The 21,472-nt window shown below is 44.7% G+C and overlaps 1 protein-coding gene across 9 annotated transcripts in view; it reads left to right on the top strand.

Moving 5' to 3' along the window:
- RBFOX2 (RNA binding fox-1 homolog 2) overlaps positions 1–8,860 on the top strand; it is a 251,899-nt gene extending 243,039 nt beyond the window's left edge. For all 9 annotated transcript variants that reach the window (XM_039486751.1, XM_039486794.1, XM_039486737.1 and 6 more), the window contains 2 exons: positions 908–980; positions 3,198–8,860. In XM_039486751.1, coding sequence (XP_039342685.1) covers positions 908–980; positions 3,198–3,242 — 118 coding nt within the window. In that variant the 3' untranslated portion in view covers positions 3,243–8,860. The remainder of the gene's footprint in view (positions 1–907; positions 981–3,197) is intronic.
- Positions 8,861–21,472: the final 12,612 nt, after the last annotated feature.

Below are 21,472 nucleotides of genomic sequence, written 5' to 3'. Positions count from 1 at the left end.
TGTAAAGTAGTTTGAGATCCTTTAATGAAAACTTCTGTATATGTGCAAGGAATTATTCAGATTATTATCAGAGTGCTTGTCATAAGGTCTTTTATCTCCCTGTACAGTGAAAATTGCATATTAATTCAAATGCATGGTGGGACTTTTCAGTTTTACTAGAGCTGGGGAAAATTTTTCAACCCAAACTTTTGAGGGTGGGGGTGTCAAAAAGGCAAATTCAGTGACACCAGCATATTTCATGAATTTGTGTTGGTTTTGCCAAATTGTTTTGGCCAACTCTCGTACCCCCCCATCCCTCCCAAAAATCTAAAAAAATCTAAATGTTTTTTGTTTTGACATTTGAAACTGAAAAGTTTCATTTTTGGTGTCAAAACCACTTTTTATTTTGAAATTTCCTGCAGTTTTGAAAATGCAAAAATGTCAAGAAAAACACTTAAAGTCAAAACAGAAGGTTTTGTTTGACCTGAAACTAATTTTTTCATTTTTTTTGGAATTGCCAGCAAACTGAAAAATCTCTCATTTATCCATCTCTGAAACTTGCACTCCTATCTTCGTATTCTGGACAATTCCTCTCTCCCTTCCATTTAGCTGCTGTAATCATGGCAGCTGCCCTAATACCAGTAGTTGCCCTCCTCCAAAATTGCACCACTAGATGTAGCAGGGGCACTAAATGTGATGCCAGCTGCCCTCACCACACTCCTGCTAATTGAGAATATGGCTTTTGTGTGTCCCCTCCTTGCAGGCCTTTCTCCCATCCAGTGTATCCATAGATTCTCTCCGGAGTGGGGCTGCTTCAAGCAGGTGTGGGCAGGGGCACAACACCATCCCCTCACCTCTTCCTCTGGTCAAAGAGCAATATCTAAATCCCTCTGTGGAGTGACATTTTTTCTTTTCCCCCTTTCCTCAGTTATGGCAGGGTGTACACAGCAGACCCTTATCACGCCCTTGCCCCTGCCGCTAGCTACGGAGTTGGCGCTGTGGTAAGTATGATTTTCTTTCTGTCCTCCTGCCATTTCTCTCATTCCCACTATGGCAAATAGCTGCCCAGGGCACAGGAGCTGCTGAGAGTCTCTATCAGCCACCTTTTCTCTTTAGTCAAGAGGCCTCTCACTGCAAGGAAGCGCTCCAGCTAGTCCATGCCCCCTTGTCTGCATTGCCTGACAGATCTGTTACTGCAGTTGGAGATGAGCAGTGGCTTATTGTTCTGGTGCTTAGGAGGGGGATGGGGATTGCAATAGGGTGATATCTGATAGTGTGGCTTTATTATTATTATTTATATGACCATAGCGCCTAAGAGCCCTAGTCATGGACCATGATCCCATAGTGCTTGGTGTTGTACAAACACAGAAATAAAAGCTGGTCCCTGCCCTGAGGAGCTTACAGTCTAACCAGACAGCACAGAAACAGGATTGGGGGAAGGGGTCTCGCACACAATCAGAGTGAACAATGTGTTGGTGGCAAACAGCATGTTAGTGCTGTGACTCTTTTCCTTATTTTGGTGGGTACAGTTAGGATGGGATAATTAAAAGGAAGGGCGAGGGGGACATTGAAAGGAAGGGAGATGAGGGGAATAGGGGTGATGCTGAGGCAGAGAGACTGGTGGGGATGGGTGTAGGGGAAGGGTTGGAGCCAACAGCCAATCAGAACAGGACGGAAAAAGTCCACTCAAACCTGCAGAAAGTTCTCGAAGGATACGTCTACCATGTAGTGAAAAACCCACGGCACTGAATCTCAGAGCCCAGGTCAGCTAACTTGGGCTGCAGGGCTATAAAATTGCAGTGTGGGCGTTGGGGCTTGGGCTGGAACCTGGGCTCTGAGACCCTCCCCCCTTGCAGGGTCTCAGAGCCAGGGCTCCAGCCCAAACCTGAATCTCTACTCTGCAGTTTTATAGCCCTGCAGCCCAAATCCTGAGAGCCCGAGTCAGCAGACCTGGGCCAGCCACGGATCTTTTATTGCACTGGAGACGTAACCATAAGGACCAAAGGTCTTTGATTTGGCTGTTTCTGCCCTTAACCGGCCCTGCTCTGTAGCTTTCTCCCAAGCCCACATGAGGGGAAGGGCAGAGAGACACACCTGAGTCCTAGTGCCCCCAGACTGTGTGGGCGGTCTCCCCTGCACAATTCTGAGGGCGGGAGTACCCCCAGCTGGGCCCCATTGTACACCCTGGCCCTTGCCTTGGCTGCTTCTGCTTCTACTGGATGGAGTCTCTGGAAACTGTTGTGGCAAAGCTTGAAAGTGTAAGGCCTCCTCTCACCACCACTTACCTTAACTTTAAAAACTGTGTTGCATGCAAAGAATACTAATTCTTGGTGGGTGAGGGAGGTAGAATAAGGTCTTGTCTCTCCTGGGCCTCAGAGAGCTACCAATGGAGCTGTTGTTCCTGGTTCCCCTTGGCACTAGAATGAGGTTGCTGAGGAGCTTCTTGCATTCCTAAATCCCAAGTTCTATATATTTAAGGGCTCTGAATGGGAAGAAACCCCCTATAGAAAGGAACATGAGGGCCTTTGAGCATTGGAAGCATTGCAGACCAACACTGAGGTGCATGGGGCTGTGGAATTCCTGGGATTGGAACAGCAAGGGGTGTTCCAGGTCAGGAGTGAGTAAGGTGACCACATACAAAGTGTGAAAAATCTGGACGGGGGGGTAGGGAGATAAGGTAATAGGCGCATATATAAGAAAAAGCCCTGAATATCGGGATTGTACCTATAAAATCAAGACATCTGGTCACTCGAGGAGTGAGATGCTGGGGAAGAGCTGTGGTGTGGGACATGACCGGAAAGACACAGGTTAGAACCGGTCAGGAATGAGGTGTGTGGAGCAGCTTGCACAGAACTCACCCTCGCCATGTCTGCTTCCAGTCAGTACTGTCTCTCTGCTGTTACGAACGTTGAAATGCAAGCGGGTTCATCCAAAAAGGAAACATAGAATTGTACTCAGAGATCCTTGAAGCTGTTTGGATTGCGAGATTTGCTCAACTCTACTTTCAACTAACTGGTTGTCTGTGAGGCTGTCTCACCTGCACCTGGTGTCTGTTTTTTCTGACTTTCCCAGCTCATCTGCCAGTGGGAGGCTCCAAAGGTGGATCAACACCTGGACGCACTCTCTCCGGTCCCTGTCACGGAGTTTTTGTCATTGCTTTGAATGTTTCTCTCCCCTAGCTCCTAATCCCCTTTTCTTTTCTCCTTTAACTTCTGCAGGCGAGTTTATACCGAGGTGGCTACAGCCGATTCGCCCCCTACTGAAGTGACGTGAGCCCCTGCAAGTGGGACAGCCCCCCAGTTCATGAGGCCTGGCTATTGCAATATTTACTAGTAGAGGAACTCTATAGCAAGATGAGGAGGAAAAACAAAAAAACAAAAGAGAAAATACTTTTTTATACCTCACTATGTTCTTTGAATATGTATTTTTCCTTTAAATTTCTGCCTTTAATTCTTTTGTTCCAAAGATTGTGCTTTTTTTTTCGTTTGTTTTTTGTTGTTTTTTTTTAAACTGTGGTAAAAAATAATGCATTTCCGTGTCTATATGTTGGTGCATAGCTTATCCTACCAATCACGGAAGAGGCAATTAATGATAAGGAAAGATGTTAGGAACCAATATCATGCAATTAATTGTGGACAAAGTTACTTACCTGGGTCTGGTGCTTGGCACCTGTGGGACAGGAGGATGTGAGGGAGAGCCTCTTCCTGCTGTGTTTCTGCCCTTTGGATGGATGCGTTGATTGGCTGTGGCTGGAACCCACATGCTGGTGAGAAATAGTTGTTTGTATTTGAAAAGAGGGGAGATGCAGAGACTTCCAGCATTTTATCACCATCTGGCATGCACACACTTGGAACGGTTTCGGCAGTGTCGGGACTGTATAGTTGCCCAGACTTTGCCCAAAGCTTGGGCTATTAACTGCAGTAGGGGACAAGACTTTGAAATGAATTCTTGATCTCTCTCCCTCCACACACACCTAATCCTAGTTGATTGTTGTCCACTACTGGACTGTAATTGTCTGTCCTTCCTCTGCTTTCTAAGGTCTTTCTCCTTTACTGCCCCTTTTTCCTTTCTTTCCTTGAGGATTGGGTGGTGTGATGCTGCAAACATGGGCAGTAACGGCAGAGCTTGAGGCAAAGGTTGAGAGTGCTTATGTCTCGGACATCAAGGAGTGCTTAGATTTATCGAGCGTTTGCAGCTTTATGGGGAAGAAAGCTGGCTGAAGAGCCCTGCATCAGTGCCACACTGAGCTGCTCTGAGGTTCAGCATTCAAGGTCCCTCTCTCTATTCACCATGAGCCATGTAGGCATTGCTGCAAATAAATCATTAAAGTAGTGTGAAGACAAAAAATGAGTCATGGTTCAGATGCAGAGGGACAGGGGAGTGTGTGTGAGGGGAAAAGAGAGTTTTATTTCAGAACGCTGTTCCTGAAGTGATTTTGGATAGCTCAGATGTCTGGAGGCAGGCAGAAGCCGTTTGTACAAGCTCTGAAGTCATAGGAATCTCCCATCTCCTAGATCTACTTGAGGCCCTTTAAATATTTAATCTAGAGCCCCAGTGGCCATTCACCCAGCCTCTCAGTATCCTGCAAAGAGCACCTGGACTGCTCAGTCCACATTTACACTACAGACTGTAAGATTCTAAAGCAGAGAGACTATTTAGAAGGGCTCCATGGCTCCCAAGGCCATCTTCCTTCTGCTCTTGTAACTAGAGTGATTCTTCTATTTTAAAAAGCAGGCATTTTATAGGTTGCTGCAAGGAGTAGCACTGTGGCAGGGAGTCGTTGCTGTCAACAGCTGAGCTTGATGTTAGAACTCAGAGGAATAGTCTCCCCTCCAGTTGTTAGTTATTGCTATACTCCCAGCAACTCTTGCAATCAAAGGCAGATTCCCTGACGCTTTATCTAACCCTAGACACTAGAGAAACAGAGAGAGAAGCACAATTCCATTTGGCTCCCTTGTCTAGCTGAACTGGTACGGGGGTGACTTTTCACTCCCAGAAGGGCAGTGTGGGGTGTGGATTTGTAGCTAGAGCCTTTCAACTCCTGCCACCATACACTTGCTTCTCTGTCAACAGTTGATATCAGAATAGGAAACCAGATGCGTTGAACTTTAAGCATTGTAAGTGAGCAGGGCTGTCTGGGAGGTGCACTGACCCAGCCATGCACAACACACATCTTTGCTCTTCCCCTCAGCACACGTCCTCCCTGTGCCTGGCAGGGAGGAGGTGCCTGAAGTGGGAAGGATCGGGGAGACATGAGTTAAGCTAGAGACCCTAAAGCTATTGATTCTGTGGAAGAATAGCTAGAACAAGGGGACACCAAACTGCCAGCCTGTTGGCCACTTTTTTTGTTTTCGTTTGTTTTTGTTTTGTTTTTTCAAGCCAAAGTTTGGTTTGTTGCAGTTATGACAATTTTTGTTGTTTGTATATAAATATTTTAGTTAGATTGAAAACGGGGTGGGGGGAGTGGGGTGTTGGGGCTTTCACAAAATCAAGGAAATGAGGGGACGGTGGGATTTTTGGCTTTTACTGGTTGAGTGGGGGAAAAAAAAATTTCCGGTAGAACTTCTAGTGTCATATTGAAGGGAAGCCAATTTCCATCATGTGGCAGAGGGGAGTGGGAGACTCCTTTCTGGAGCTGAGACGCAGCAAAAGCCTTAAACGGAGTTCACCAGAGCCACACCTAGGGTGGTGGGGGAGTGAAAACAGGCTGTCTCCTCTCTGACTCTCAGGAAGGAGAAATGGCTGATGCTGGGGGGCTGCAGAGTGGGAGAGGGCGAGGGGACACAGCTCGCTTAGCGCTGCGGTGCCAGCAGCTTGAGCTTCGGCCCCTTTCATGTGTCTCAGTTCAGCTGGTTCTGACTGTAGCTTCTGAAAGGTCAAACTCCACTTTCTCAAGAGCCTCCTGCACCGTGGCAGCGCAGCACGTGGTTGGTTGCCCCCTTTCCTCTCCAACTGTAGGGAAGGCTGAACACACTTCTGTTTCTAAGCAGGGTCTGTGCTTGGCAAATATAACCCAGCTTAGTGCTGAGAATCTGGGTTCTTGTCACATAAGTGCCTGGGTTTCGCAGAGGGTGGGTCACCTAATGCTTTAGCACCTACTGTCACCAACTTCTGATCCACAAAGGCCAGGCCCCTAATGCATCAATGGGGGCTGCCCTGGTCTATTAATCACAGTTCAAGGCCCCTCAGTGTATTAGCACCTGGGTTTCCCTAATTCCTACTCCGTGGTGACTGGGCTGGGGGGGAAACTAAGCCCTTTGCCCTGCTGACTACAGGAGCTGGTTCTGTAATTTTAGACGTTTACCATCCATACAGTCCAGGTGATACTTTCCAAAACCAAGACCTCCCAGGCGCTTTTACCACAGCTGGATTTTTGCAGCAGGGTTGCACCTATGAATTTTGGGCCATGGCAAGCAAGAGCCCTTCGTCCCTTCCTCCATCCCACTTGGCAACCACAATGACTCTGATTCCACAGATTCCATTTAATGAATTGGCTCATGATACGAAGGACCTATTTCCATTCAGATTAGCCAAGCCTTGACTGTATCAATCTTTGACGTATCCATTGTCCCAAAGATTGAGGAAGGCCTATATCTCCCTATGCAGAATTAATTATACTCAGGCTTTTAATAGGGATAGAAATGGGGCAGGCTTTTATCACTGAGAACATCTAGTACTTTTGCCCTGTAATGATCAGTGTTCAAGAGTTTCTCTCACGCAGGACTTGGCTCAGCTCCTTAACCACTTAGGTCTGGTCTGCCTCCCCCAGTGTTTGTACCAGTATAACTAGTTTGGTTAGGGGGGTGATATTGTTATACTGGTGCAATCCTAATGCGAGTGCATTTATATTGGTATAAAGGGGCATTATACCAGCATAGCTTATTCCCCTTCCCACATGGGAATAAGCTATATCAGTATAAGGCACCTATATATGCCTTGCATCCACACTAGGGGTGTTGTGTGACTTTAACTACACTGGCATAGGTAAAGCAGTACAACTTTTGTGTGTAGACAAGCCTTTAGTGTACCAATTACCAACTTCTTATAACCAGCCATTTGTAGGGCGGGCAGGCAGGCAGGCATGGAGGTCCTGTCTACAGTAGAGTTCAATCATGTTAGCCAAAGCCATGCTTTTAAATTATATTCTTGTTTAGATAGCCCACTGCTATGGGGGCAGTAGTGTGGTCCAGTGGGATGGAGCACTAGGCTGAGAGTGGAAGACTTGGGGTCTGGTCGGGTCTAGTCTAGTCTGGCTTCTACCGATGACCCTGCAGTGTGACCTTGGGCTGGTCAGTTCACCTTCCTGTGCTTCAGTTTTCCCCATCCACAAAGCGGGGATAGTGATACTTTATCTTCCTTTTGTGAAGCCCTTTGAAACCATGGATGAAAAGTTCTATATGAGATCTAAGTAATGTCTGAAACCCCAGTATAGCTGGGCCTAACTGGTATAAAATGTTTATAAAACTATTTCATAGCCTAGCAGCTTTCTGGTGAGAATCATTCTTAAATGAGGTCCTGGCTATAGTGTTTTTTTGAGCTCTGCTATGTAGTCATCTAAGGGGCTTTGCAAATCTTCATATATCCCCCTTATACCCCAATCCCCAAGGAGAAGACAAGTAGAGAATAGGTGTGGGGAGCACTTAGGAATTCAAGAAGGGAAAAAAATACTGGCTCTGGGGAACTCTTCTTTTGCTGAGTCCAGCTCCAAAGTGAAACCACACGAGCAGCTTGGAAAATAACTTGCTGCTTGCGCCCCTCTAGTATGGCCGCGTCTGAGGAGTCCATGCCTTGGCAGAGGGGGAAGTGGTTTTTAAAGAGTGTGTTACTTGTTTGCACTGTTTTAAAATAGGAGAAAAAAACAAACTAGTGAACAAGGTGAACATCCAATGTAAACTTTGGTGTGTTTTTATTTTGTCATGCTCTTGAAAATGTCAAACATTTTGTAGTATACACCAGTGAGACTTGATTCTTTGTTGCATAAAACACTATTTTTTGGTGATGTTACTGTCTGAAAAGCTCCTCCCTCCTTGTCCCCACCCTACTGATCTCCCCCCCCCCCAACGTATTTTATTCTATAATGAAATCACCAGTCGACAAGGCGTGCAGGAATGTGATAGCCAGAGTGTGAAATGGGGCCCTTTCCAAGTAGGCTTTGGGTGTCCTCCAGGGTGGAGTCCTTCCTGTAGCTTGCAGTGTGCAATATAACACCCCTCCCCAGAACGCACACAGGTTACAAAGCAAATTGAACTCAGACGTCCAATGCCAGAATCGGTTGCCACCACTAACAGTGGAGGGGGACACTCCAGAAGTGTTGAAACCACCTGCAGTTGTTGTCCTACCCATGTTTCTGGCAGCAACTGGTGAAAGCTTACACAGGAAGATGGACAAATAAGGTCAGTGCCAGTGCAGCCAGTCGGCAGAGACTGGTAGCAGAGTAAGAATACGTCAGCCAGAACCTTGCCTCTAAGGAGATTGCTGATGTGTAAAGCCGTCCACCTGAGTATTCATTTGGCTGGCAATCTGCAAAGTGCCAGTGATCTAAGGATTGATTGATTGATCAATAAGTCTCTCTTTTGCCAGATTTTTTTGGGGGGTGGGAGGGGGTCAGTTTGTTGCTTCCCTGAGGAGTGATCTCGTTAAGGGAATCTGGCCTCCCACACAAATAGTCTCAGCTTCAGTCACTTTCTTCTATTTTTCTCTTGACAGTATTTTTTGTGTGCGTGCGTGTTGTAGTTTTGGCAGCTGGGTTTGGCTGCGTTCTCAAGTGACGAAGTAATCCTCTTTTACCCCAGGGGATATGATTTGTTTTTCTTTTTATGTTATCAATTCTGCTTGTAAATAGCTGGAGCAAAAAAAAAAAAAAAAAAAAAAAACCTGGGGCCGATAGCAAACGAGAACCAGGGCTGTAGAGCGATATCGAGCTGGTGGAGAGTTTACTGACCTCACAGGCTGATCTGCCTGAGACTTGGAGCTTTTCAATGCAAGGCTAAAATTCCACGGAACCTCCAGTGGCAACGACTGACTTCGCCCCTTCATGCCGTCTCCCCACCACCTTTCCATTGCCAGGTACCCTCGGGGCATAGGATGCATCAAAATTGGATGCTTTCCTCTCCCCTGGATCATTTCCTAGGACGCCCAAGCTGCTTGTTCAGGGTCCCATTTCTCTGCTGACTCTGGAGAAGCAGTACCTGCATCCCAGGGCTTTGTGACCGTCTCTAACTTCCTGCCCCCCCCCCCCATTAAGTATCATATTGTATAGTAGCTTTCAGACCATACAGTATTCATTGGGTTACTCCTATTATTATCAAGTAGCTGGAATTGTGAAGGTCGGAGTAGTTAGATCTTTAGCTTTTATTCCTTTTTTTTGTATTACTATCCATGTGTATAAATTATTGATCATGTTGCTGGCTTTTATAAACTCTAAGCAAGGGAGGAGCCCTTCCTCACCCTTTGCAAATGGTAATGAAGCACTGTTTTTAAATAAAAGAGAGAAACACCAGTCGGATGTGTCCTGAGTGTTTGTTTACGGGTTCTCTATGATGAACATTGTTGGTTTTCTTGCCCATTCCCCTTTGCAGAAGAATTTCGCTGTTTTCACTTTTGAGGGCAGACAGGCTTTTTAAAAAAAATGATAAATGTAAAGCTCAGGAAAGTCAAGCCGAGAATACTGCCAGAATTCAGGAGAGGCTCTCTCTCAGCTCTGCTGGTGCACCTCAGCCCTGACCTACCGTGTTCATACATTGGGCCCCCAAAGCTGTCCGTATCTCCCAGTCCTGTTCTACAGCACTCCCTGCTATCCATATCCTGTGTTTTCTTAAGAGCAGAAAAACCCACTCACTGTGGACATGATTTGAGACTTTATTTCACCTATAAGTAATCCACTGAACCCCGTTTTAGAGGGTGAAAGGCTAATATTTCAACCCATAGCGTCTTTAGGGCCATTTGCCTTAAACCTGTGTACCCAGCCACCCTGGCATTTGTGTTAGCATGGCCTCAGCACATGACTCAGAGTCAGCAGTTCTAGGTTCTAATCTTGGCTCTGCATAGATTTCCTGTGGGAAATTGGACAAGTAATTTTAAACTCTCTGATCCTCTTTGCCCATAAAATGAGGATACCCATTATCGCACACAAGTGTTGAGGTTTAAATTCATTCATGTTTTATAAAGTGCTTTGGAATACTGAAATGAAAGACATCATGCAAGTGTATTATTATTAGCCCTTGAAATAGATGCATTTTCCAGGCTAATGATCCTAAGAATGAGGGAGAAATAATAAATCATAGTGCTGGCAGAATTGCGTGTAATTGTAGAAGCTGACAAGGGAGCAAAAGAATACAAGGAGAAATCTGTGGCCAGCAGTGTTAAGGAAAATGAGGAGGAGTATTCTGAAGTACATCAGGAACAAAAGGAATGCTACCAAAGGTATTAATCCATTTCTAAATGGAAATAGTAGAATTGTCAATAGTAATGTAGAAAGACAGAAATGTCCAATAAATATTTCTGTTCTGTGTTTGGGCAAGAGCCAGATGATATTCATATCATTTAATGATCAACTATTTTCCATTCCACTAGTAACTAAGGAGAATGTTAAACAGCAGCTACTAAAGTTAGACTTCTTTAAATCAGGAGATCCAGATAATCTGTACCCAAATGTTTTAAAATAGCTGGGCAAGGAGCACTCTGGACCATTAATGTTGATTTTTAATAGGTCTTGGAACACTGAGGAAGTTCCAGAGGACTGGAAGTTAAGCCAGTGATGTGCCAGTATTTAAAAAGGGGTGACCCAAGTAAGTGTCAGCCTGACTTTGATTCCAGGTAAGATAATGGAATAGCTGATACTGGACTTGATTAATGAAGACATAAGAGGGTAAAACAATTCATGCCAATCCACATGGGTTTATGTTGATATCCTTTTTCTTTATTACAAATTTGGTTGATGAAGGTGGTAGTGTTGGTGTAATATGCTTGGACTTCTGTATGGCATTTGACTAGGTACCCAACTACATTTTGATTAAGAAACTAGAACAATACAACATCAACATGATACATCATACATAGATTTAAAAACTGGCTAACTGATAGGTCTCAAACAGAAAATCATTTCTGAGCAGGTGTGTTTCTATTGATGTCCTGCAGCGATGGTTCTTGGCCCTGTTTCCAGTGACCTGGAAAAAACACACACACTCAACACTGATAAAGTTTGCAGATGCCCCAAAGATTGAGAGTCGTAAATAATGAAGAGGACAAGTCACTGATACAGAGTATTCTGTATTGCTTGGTAATCTGGGTGCAAGTGAACAATATATGTTTCAAATATGGCCAAGTATAGGGTCATCAAGGAATAAAGAATGTAGGCCATACACAGTGGGGGACTCTTATCTTGGAAAACAGTGACTTTGGAAAAGACTTGGGGGTGATCAAATACTCTGGCCAAAAGGGCTAATGCTATCCTTGGCTCTGTAAACAGGAATCTCGAGTGGGAGTAGGGAGGTTATATCACCTCTGTATTTGGCACGGTGTGACCGTTACTGGAATACTGTGTCCAGTTCTGGTGCCCACACTTCACTTGAAAAATTAAAAAAGGTTCAGAGAAGAACCACAAAAACAATAAAAGGATTAGAAAACATGCCTTATAGTGATAGACTCAAGGAGCTAAATCTGTCTAGGGTATCCAAGAGAAGGTTAAGGGCTGAGTTGATCAGTCTATAAGTACCTATATGGGAAACAGAAATTTGATAACAGAGGGCTCATCAGTCTCGCAGATAAAGGTATAACAAGATCCAATGGATGGAAGCTGAAGCTAGACAAATTCAATATTGAAATAAGGCACATTGTTAAAAAACGTGGGAAATTAATCTGTGGAACAATTTACCATTGGGTTGCTGTGGATTCTCCATCACTGAATTTTTTTTTAGTTCAGGTTGGGTGCTTGTCTAAAAGATCTGCTCTAGTTCAACCACAGCTATCGGACTAGATGAAGGAATTAATTTAGGGAAGTCCTATGGCCCGTGTTAGGCAGGAGGTCAGGCTGGATGATTGCCAAGATTCCTTTTGGCCTTTCACATCTATGAATCTACTGCACTGAGATGCCAACTCTTTAATAATAGGTGATGGGCTTGCTTTCACAGCCCTTTGATGCTGCTAGTCTGTCCTCTAGTGGCTGATTGAGAAAATCACAATTATTCCTAATAACAGTGATGGCTCTGAAACATTTTGGGGCCCAGTGGGGAGCACCCTTTTCTTTTTTTCTTTTCACAAATAGTGTTTCTGTTCTGAGAGCTCCATTCTGAGAGACAAAAAGCAGTGACTTTGGAGCACTGGCCAGGGGTTACTCCTTTATTTCCCATGGCTAGTCTCTCTCCGGACTGGTGCAGAGAGACTGGGTGCGTTCTGCACTCTGGTGCCACGTGTTCCCAGTTCACGCTCCAGTCCTATTGGCTCAACCTCTGGCTTCATGTTGGCTGTCAACAACATTGGGTTGTATTGTTTGCATTTCATCAGCTGCGAGGGGCCCCAGTGAGAACGTGGACTCCATTGTGCTAAGTACTCTCCAGCCAGAAATGGATTCTACCCCAAAGAGCTTACAATCTGCAAGAGAGGGCAGAAGTGCACTTGCAAAGACATACTGGGAATTCATGTCTAGATTAGCAGGTTGGAGGTCCACACCATCCACCAGCTGGCGTTTGGAAAGGCCTGTTGAAGAGTGAGTCTGAAAAGGCCCGGGATAGACCTGAGGAGAGCGTTGTTTCTAACCATGCACACTCTGCTTCTGTTACTCTTTGGTGAAAGTGGAGGCGGAAGCATTTTCTCGACACCTAAAGCGCAGTTGCCAATATCCCAAGATGTGTGCCGGAAGGCAGGAACTGACCTTTCATGTTGACAAATCATGTGACAGTTGGCTCCTGCTTTGCTGTGAGCTGATCACCCTTGGAATGGTCTTGAGATTTTGTGCACACATGAGAGAGAGAAGATGTGCAGTGCCTGCACTGAGAGCAGCTGTCCCAGTTTGTGGGTACTTTGTCTTTTTAAGGACATGCTGAGTGCTGCACTCTAACTTTAGCACAACGGTATGGATTGACTCGGCTTGTTTTATTAATGGAAGGATATAAATACATCTGTTTTGCATCTGCCTTGTTCTTCCGTGTGCAAATGGCAGGCTTTGTCCCGACTCTCGCTGGTGATTAAACTCGCCATCTTTTCAAACACAAATCACATTTCCATGTGTCAGTAGGAAATGGAAAGCTGCAAAGTCACTTTGCTTTGTATGGAAAGTGCAGCTCTTCAGCCTAACTCAGCCGAGAAGCCACTGATTTTGTGGAGCTCTTTAAAAATATCTTCACTTAATCTCTGTTTGTATCAAATTATCTTTTCCATGAATTGACAGTTCTAGCACTGCCGATGCACTATACCTCTTGCCCATTCCACACTATTCCACCCCGTCCCCTCTGGCTCAGCTCTAAAAACCCTAGAGCTTTGGGTTAAAAGCAGCAGTGCTCTCTAAAATTTTTACTACTACTTGGTTCTCCTCTGTCCACATGGAAGGTATTCAGACTCCATAAATATCCCATGCAATTGATCAAGTACATTTCACATGCGTGAAGCAATTGACAGTTGTCTCAGAGGCCCTGGTTCTACAGAGCACAAAGTCAGTCACATACTCAACAGCTGCAGGGGTCGCAGCATGCTCATCATGTGAGGGGAGATGGCACTCTCCCATGACTCAGGAACAACAATGACCAGCTGTGGACTTAGCTGCAGCCTCGAACTCTGTGACTGTTCAGATATAGGGCTTTTGAGGGGAGGGTAGAACGGGGAAAAATGGGACAACCCACCCAAAGCTTACAAAAAATGATGGTAAATATGGCACGAGACTCCACATATATTTGTGTCTCAATGACTCAATTCAGTTAACCCATTTTATATTTAAAAAGGAGCAGGAAGGAAGTAGGGGGAGAGGTTCTAGCTGCCAACCTTGCAAACTCACCGTGGGCTCTGGCAGTCAAGCAGAGCTCTTTATGGCTGTGATATAGGCAATAAATATTCTAGTTTATTATAATTTAGTTAAGAATACTGTCAACAATATGTGAACCAGAGTCAAATCCAGCTTGCTGTCCCCTAGTGTGTTGGCTCTGCAGGGGGAGCAGCAATAGAAAGATATGAAAGCTTGATGAAGACAGAAGAAGGTCTCTGAAGACACCCAGAGGATCAAATCCATCTCTGATGTAATTCCAATAACTACTGCTGACTCTGGTGACTGAGGCTATGTCTACACTACAGATTGTCGGTATAACTTACGTCGCTCAGGGATGTGAATAATCCACACCTTGAGTGACATACGTTATACCGACCTAAGCGCCGGTGTAGACAGTGCTATGTCAGTGGGAGAGCTTCTCCTGTCAGCTTAGAGCATCTTCACCAGAAGAGCTACAGCGGTGCAGCTGTACTGGTCCAGGGCCCTCCCCATCGAGTAGTTGTTGCTGGCTATTACTGGACAGCTATGGACAATATGCAATTATCCATTGCAGCTGCATATTGTCAATACCCTCAGGACCCAAACTGGACACAAACTAATGCTCTAAGCAATTGATATGTTTCCGCCCTCAATGGAAATGTTGCTGTAACACTGAGTGCTGCAAGACATAACCCTGAATGCCCTGAAAACACAGTAGTGCCTTGGAAGCCAAATGCAAGGTTTTCCCTTCCCTCCCACCCCTCCTACCCACACGCCTTTTCAGGCCCATGCATCTGAGTACCCTAGTCTTGAACTCCCAGATCCGTCCAGGCCCTAAGCTCCCCAGAATCTCATGAACACCCCGGGGTGAAATCCTAGCCCCATTGAATGCAATGACAAAACTCACAGTGACTTCACTGGGGCCAGGATTTCACATGCTGTGCTTTCCCTACCTGGACCTTGAGCTTTTACAGCCCCCGTTCCTGGCTGTGCTCTCTCATGGGCACAGGCGCTGTGCTCATAGGTCCCGTCCCTGTTGAGACCCCAACCTGTGATGGTGCCCCATCCCTCCCCTGCCAATCAGGGCCCATACCTCCTGCTTCCATTAGCTGTGGGCCTGTGCTCCCATGCACAACTCCAACAATCCACATTCTGTATTCCCAGAGCAGGAATTCACTATCCAGGAACAAATCTTACCGGTATATTTTCTGTATTGTGAGTGTTTGCACACAGGCTCCTTGCTGACAAAGAACCAAGTTTTTTCACCCGATTTCTTTGGAAAGTTAATTCACCTGAGAGTTGTGGTCTTGGATTTGGTCTAGGTACTAGACATAATGGCATAGCCATTTTGAAACCTGAGGGCTCTGGAATGACCCCTTGAGCCATTAGGCAATTCAAGGAAGTTTTAACTGCCACAAGCCATCAGGAAATTTCCCCTGCGTTTGCCATAAAGTCTCAGATTTGCCATGTAAACTCAGGATCCCAATAATGTGGACGTGCACAATAGACTGGGCACTGTACTTCCCAGAGTGTGGTGTTTTTGTCCCAAGTTGATACTATGTTGTTGTTTTCCTTCGAGTGATTGTGCACATACTCATGACTGTAGGGTCATGGAATGTATGTGTGCACAATACAGCCTGCAGAACAACAGTTATTGTACATATCTGGTGAGTAACAGATTCTTGGATTTTTGCAATAGCAGTCCTGGGTTTCCACACGTTGTGATAGGTGGTGTTACCATGTGGGTGCGTACCTCTGAGTGGCTTTGTTCCTCAGTCTAGCACCTGCCTTCCTTTACCAGAGCACCACCCACTGGAAAAATCTTTAACTTAGTCTATTTTTTAAATACCCCCCTTTTTTTAAACCAAGAATTTTGCAGGAAGTTCAGTGGAAAATGGTGCCCTAGAGAGAGAAAGGAATTAGAGGTTGAATTTAGAGCTACTAGAAGCAGGTGAAACTATACTGCCTTTGCTGGAGGTACACCTAATTCTAACAGTTGGAGTTGTGACCACGGCTGCTGAAATTCTAGCAGTGTTATACATTTCCAGTGGGTCCACTGGGCTGACAGCAAGAGCCCAGCATGCTCAGCAGTGGAAGGTATCAAGCAAGCTCCTGCTCTGTTTACGCAAGTTGGTTATCGGGTGTGATATCCTGACGTCTGCCTCAACATGAAGGGTGCAAATTATGTATCATCACTGGGTGGAGAAGCATAAAGTTTCCCTTAGAGTGAGTGTGAGGTACCATTTAGCAGCAGAGTTTGGCTGCTTTGTCTTCTTCCTGTACAAAAAAGCTCAACCAGCTTGTTGATTTCAGTCAAGTATGTCAGGAAGCTAGAGCAGGGAATGAACTGAGGCCAGTATGTACAGTTAAGACCATGCATAAGTCTGTGCTGGATTGGAGCCTTGGGGCATAAAGGAGACAGGGAAGAATGTTTATTTTCAGACTGTTTACAAGACCGCAGAGGGAAGGGTCAGGTCCTGTCACCTTCTCAAGTCAGAAGTAATTGTTCCTCACAGAGCATTCAAGTCTACCTGTCCTTGCCTCTGAAAGCAGGTGGATGCCCAAATCATTAGCTATTTCAGACACTGACGTCCCAGTGCTCACCATGTTATTTTTGGACAACATTGTAAGGGAACCAGCAGCTCTGATTTTTGTCCATTTGATTATAAATTTGTCAAAAGCACAAAAGTCTCAATAAGTGGCAATAGAGGAGGGGACTGATACTTTTGGTGGAGAAATAAAAGGAGACTCACCCTTTTATTGGGACATTACTACTGTATTCCCAGACTTAGTACCTTGGATACCCTGATTCTGTCTAACAGTGACTGCCATGGATCCAAAAGTTTATCAACCTGGAGCAGAGAGAAAGGGCATCCTTGTCCTGAGTCACACCCTGGATTAAAGGGGCTGGGAAAAAATCCATTACTGCCTATTACAGCCAAGGCCTTAGTTCAGCTCTAATGAATGCAAGAGCACAATGTAGCTCTACAAATCCACATTTACAGGGCCAAATTCTGCTCTCAGCTACACTCTATAGATCTAGAATAACTCCAGTAATTTCCATGGAGATACTTCGGCTCCACACCTTGCAGCTAAGAGAAGAATCTGGCCTGTTAAGTTAAAAGTAGTGGCGCCAACCCCATTCCACCCTGTTAAAAGCTTTGTTAGGCATGAGAAGAGACTCCACATTTTGTGAAATTAGACACCGAAAGAAAATTTCAAACTAGGGACCATACAATTAATTACAGAAATCCATACTTAGGCACCTAAATAGAAATGGCCTGATATTTAGAGGTACTGAGAGATCCAAATTTCTGTTGAAGTCTGTGGGAGCAACAAACAATTTTGGACTGGGAAATCCACATTCAGAGTATTTCTCAACCTCAAGTTTTGCTTCCTCAATCGGTGTCCTGCCGCCTGACTTTTAACAACCTATGCACATGTACCAGTTTTTCTCTGTTTTCCAAATCCACTGGCATTTATAAAACATCACTTCAATATTTGATCAGAGTACATATGTTTAAACAGTGAAAACTGCCCGATATAGGGATTATAGGATGATGGAGGAATTCGTATTCTGTCTTACTCCGGGTGTAAGCAGACTCTTAAATTGACCACATTATCCTTCATTTCTCTGGCCGCCTCTTTGGATCTAGTTACTTGGGAATAATATGGCCAACAGATGGATCCCTCTTCACAATAAGGCCAGTGTCTCTGCCCTCTGACACTCAGTGCATGTCCATTTGAGGGAAATAACTTTTTCAAATAACTATTTAATTATTCTGGTGTACTGAAAATGTATTAGATATTCATCCATTACCATGTGTTCTGATTAATAAGAATAATAAAAATGTAGAAAAAGCGATTTTTTCCTGTTAGAGTCTGAGATTATAGCAACATTTGGATGCAGATAAAATCAAAGGAAGCACCAAGGGCCGTATGCCAAGATACAACCTGTTTACCAGAACAAGAATATAGATAATGGGAATCACATTGACCGTAAAAATAAAGTGAACAAGTTTTCCAGTCAAATCCCCAAATCAACCTTTTCCGCTAAGAAAGAAGGGTAGAAAGAAAAAGAGAAAAGGATATATCCAAAGCTCAGACATCTTCTTGCATACCTATATTATTTATAATGATTTTAAATCCTACATGATAACCCAATATATTAAAAGAGGAAAAAATAGTTCTTTTGGGAACAGCTGCCACACTGAATCCTTTAAAACAGAGTCTCTGGTCTTTTCCCTCCTCTTGGGTAGCTTCTCCACTCTTCTTACAAATCAGAATACTCATTTTTATTCATAAATGGCATCTTTTCCTTGAATAAAAAAGTGTTTCATTTTGCGTGTCTTCAATCACTAAGTGATTGGAGCATCCACACCACTGACATAACGTATCTGTTTGTTTGGTACAAGCCAGCTCAGAGTGAGACATACGGCCTCATCTGGGGAGAAGTCAGGAATTAATCATCAATATGTTATTTGGTAACAATAAAAGAGGGGGAACAAAGCACTGTGATGGCCAACCCATCAGAGTGTCAAAGTTTGTCCCAGAAGATAGAGATACTTAGCTAGACCCATTAGTAATGAGATTAGTTGGCTGGACTTTCTCCATATTTTGAGAGAGTGAATTAGCTGCAATCACAAACTGACTTCTAAGAGCTGAAGTCATATACAATTTATGAAGACAGTTGTACTAGATTTTATGGACCTAATCAAGAGAGCCAAGATATTCTAGATTGTTCTTTTGGTTTTGTATTCACAGTTGCCTTTGCAGATAACCTCCAAGGCTTTCCATGCTCTGTTACTGATAAATATTTTAGAGAGACAGGGTGGGTGAGGAAGGGGCGGCTCTGGACATTTCGCCGCCCCAAGCACGGCGGCATGCCGCAGGGGGCGCTCTGCCGGCCGCCGGGAGGGCGGCAGGCAGCTCCGGTGGACCTCCCGCAGGGCCTGCGGAGGGGCCACTGGTTCCACGGTCCTCTAGAACCGCAGGACCAGCGGAGCCTCCGCAGGCGTGCCTGCGGGAGGTCCACCGGAGCCGCCTGCCGCCCTCGTGGCGACCGGTAGAGCGCCCCCCGCGGCATGCCACCCCAAGCACATGCTTGGCGTGCTGGGACCTGGAGCCGCCCCTGCGGTGAGGTAATAACTTCTATTGGACCAACTGCTGCTTCACAGTAAAAGCTATTATCTCACCCACTTTGTCTCTCTAATATCCTGGGACCAACATGGCTACAACAACACTGGAAACAAGAAGTGGTTTAGATTCATTCAACGTTTTGTAGACTTGATGTTAGACCTTTGCAAAGGCCAGTAGATTGGATAATTGATTCAAGTGGGGAAAGAGCATAACATTAGTTCCACACATGTTTTTTGATTCCATACCTTAGTTGAAAGTAAGCAAAAATATTTGGAATGAAGATGACATCAATATAAAAAGCACATCTTAAGGGACCCTAGCACACCAACATAGAAAATGGCAGCCAGTCATCTGAGAAACCGTGACCAACTGCATGGAACGACGCTAGGTCGAAATATTTTTGTTTTTGTGACTGGGGCATAGAGGGGAAAGGGATGGAGTTTCACAAACAAATTCATGTTGGGGGGTTGGGGGGGGAACTGCTTACAATGGCTTCACTGATTGGGGAGATGGCTTTTGCCCATCAATCTGTGTGATGAGGCTCAATTTTATAAAGAGCATGTTGAATATGATGTAAAGCATTCCATCCCTCCCAGGTGATCCTTCACAAATCTTAATGGGAAAGCATTGTTTTATACCAGTAGTTCTCAACGAGGGGTACATATACCCCTGGGGGTATGCAGAGGTCTGCCAGGGGGTATATCAGCTCATCTAGATATTTGCCTAGTTTTACAACAGGCTACATAACAAGCACTAGCAAAGTCAGTACAAACTATAATTTCATGCAGACAATGACGTGTTTATACTGCTCTATATACTATACATTGCAGGGAGGAATAGCTCAGTGGTTTGAGCATTGGCCTGCTAAACCCAGGGTTATGTGTTCAATCCTTGAGGGGGCCATTTAGGGATCTGGGGCAAAAATCAGTAGTTGGTCCTGCTAGTGAAGGCAGGGGGCTGGACTTCCAGTTCTAGGAGATTAGTATATATCCTATTATTATTATTAAAAATGTAAGTACAATATTTATATGCCAATTGATTTATTTTATAGTTATATGATAAAAATGAGAAAGTCAGCAATGTATCAGTACTAGTGTGGCTGTGACACTTTTGTATTTTTATGTCTGATTTTTGTAAGCAAGTAGTTTTTAAGTGAGGTGAAACTTGGGGGTGCACCAGACAAATCAGGCTCCTGAAAGGGGTACAGTAGTCTGGAAAGGCTGAAAGCCACTGATCTATACCATGGTTTATATTTAGGAAGCTAAGGTGCCTCTCCTGCCTTGTATCAGAGGGGTAGCCGCGTTAGTCTGGATCTGTAAAAAGCAACAAAGAGTCGTGTGGCACCTTATAGACTTCATCAGACGCACGTGGTGGAAATTTCCAGAGGCAGGCATAAATATGCAGGCACAAATCAGTCTAGAGATAATGAGGTTAGTTCAATCAGGGAGGATGAGGCCCTCTTCTAGCAGTTAACACCAGCGACACCATCACAGGACCTAACCAGATCAGCCACATCACCAGTTCATTCACCTGCACGTCCACCAATGTAATATACGCCATCATGTGCCAGCAATGCCCCTCTGCTATGTACATCGGCCAAACTGGACAGTCTTTACGGAAAAGGATAAATGGACACAAGTCAGATATTAGGAATGGCAATATACAAAAACCTGTAGGAGAACACTTCAACCTCCCTGGCCACACAATAGCAGATTTGAAGGTAGCCATCCTGCAGCAAAAAAACCTTCAGGATCAGACTCCAAAGAGAAACTGCTGAACTTCAGTTCATCTGCAAATTTGACACCATCAGCTCAGAATTAAACAAAGACTGTGACTGGCTAGCCAGCTACAAAAGCAGTTTCTCCTCCCTTGGTGTTCACACCTCAACTGCTAGAAGAGGGCCTCATCCTCCCTGATTGAACTAACCTTGTTATCTCTAGATTGATTCTTGCCTGCATATTTATACTTGCCTCTGGAAATTTCCACCACATGCGTCTGACGAAGTGGGTATTCACCCACGAAAGCTCTTGCTCCAATACGTCTGTTAGTCTATAAGGTGCCACGGGACTCTTTCTCCTGACTTGGAGCACTTCAGATATTCCAAGTGCATTTGGAGATCTCTGACCTGCTGTATAAACAAAGTTGAATAACTTCTCCAACTCCACCTCATTTCTGTTGAAAGGGGTAATTTCTGGAAGAGAGGAAGAATAAGGGAGGAGGAAATAGCCATTTTTATTAGATTAATTGGACCTATGAAAGCGGGAGTGGAAATTTGTCCCACCTTAACTGGCAAAATGTGATGCCTAGATGCTGAGGCTAGAAGTGTGATAGGTAGGTAGATCATCCCTTATTTTATGAAAGAGTGGTGGTCTATTCCTTGTGTGAACAATGGAGATACATGAA

The sequence above is a fragment of the Mauremys reevesii genome, linkage group 1, assembly GCF_016161935.1.
Source record: "Mauremys reevesii isolate NIE-2019 linkage group 1, ASM1616193v1, whole genome shotgun sequence".
NCBI classification, from domain to species: Eukaryota; Metazoa; Chordata; order Testudines; family Geoemydidae; genus Mauremys; species Mauremys reevesii.
The sequence above is the reverse complement of the archived record's forward strand: the minus strand, read 5'-3'. Positions and strand labels throughout refer to the sequence as shown.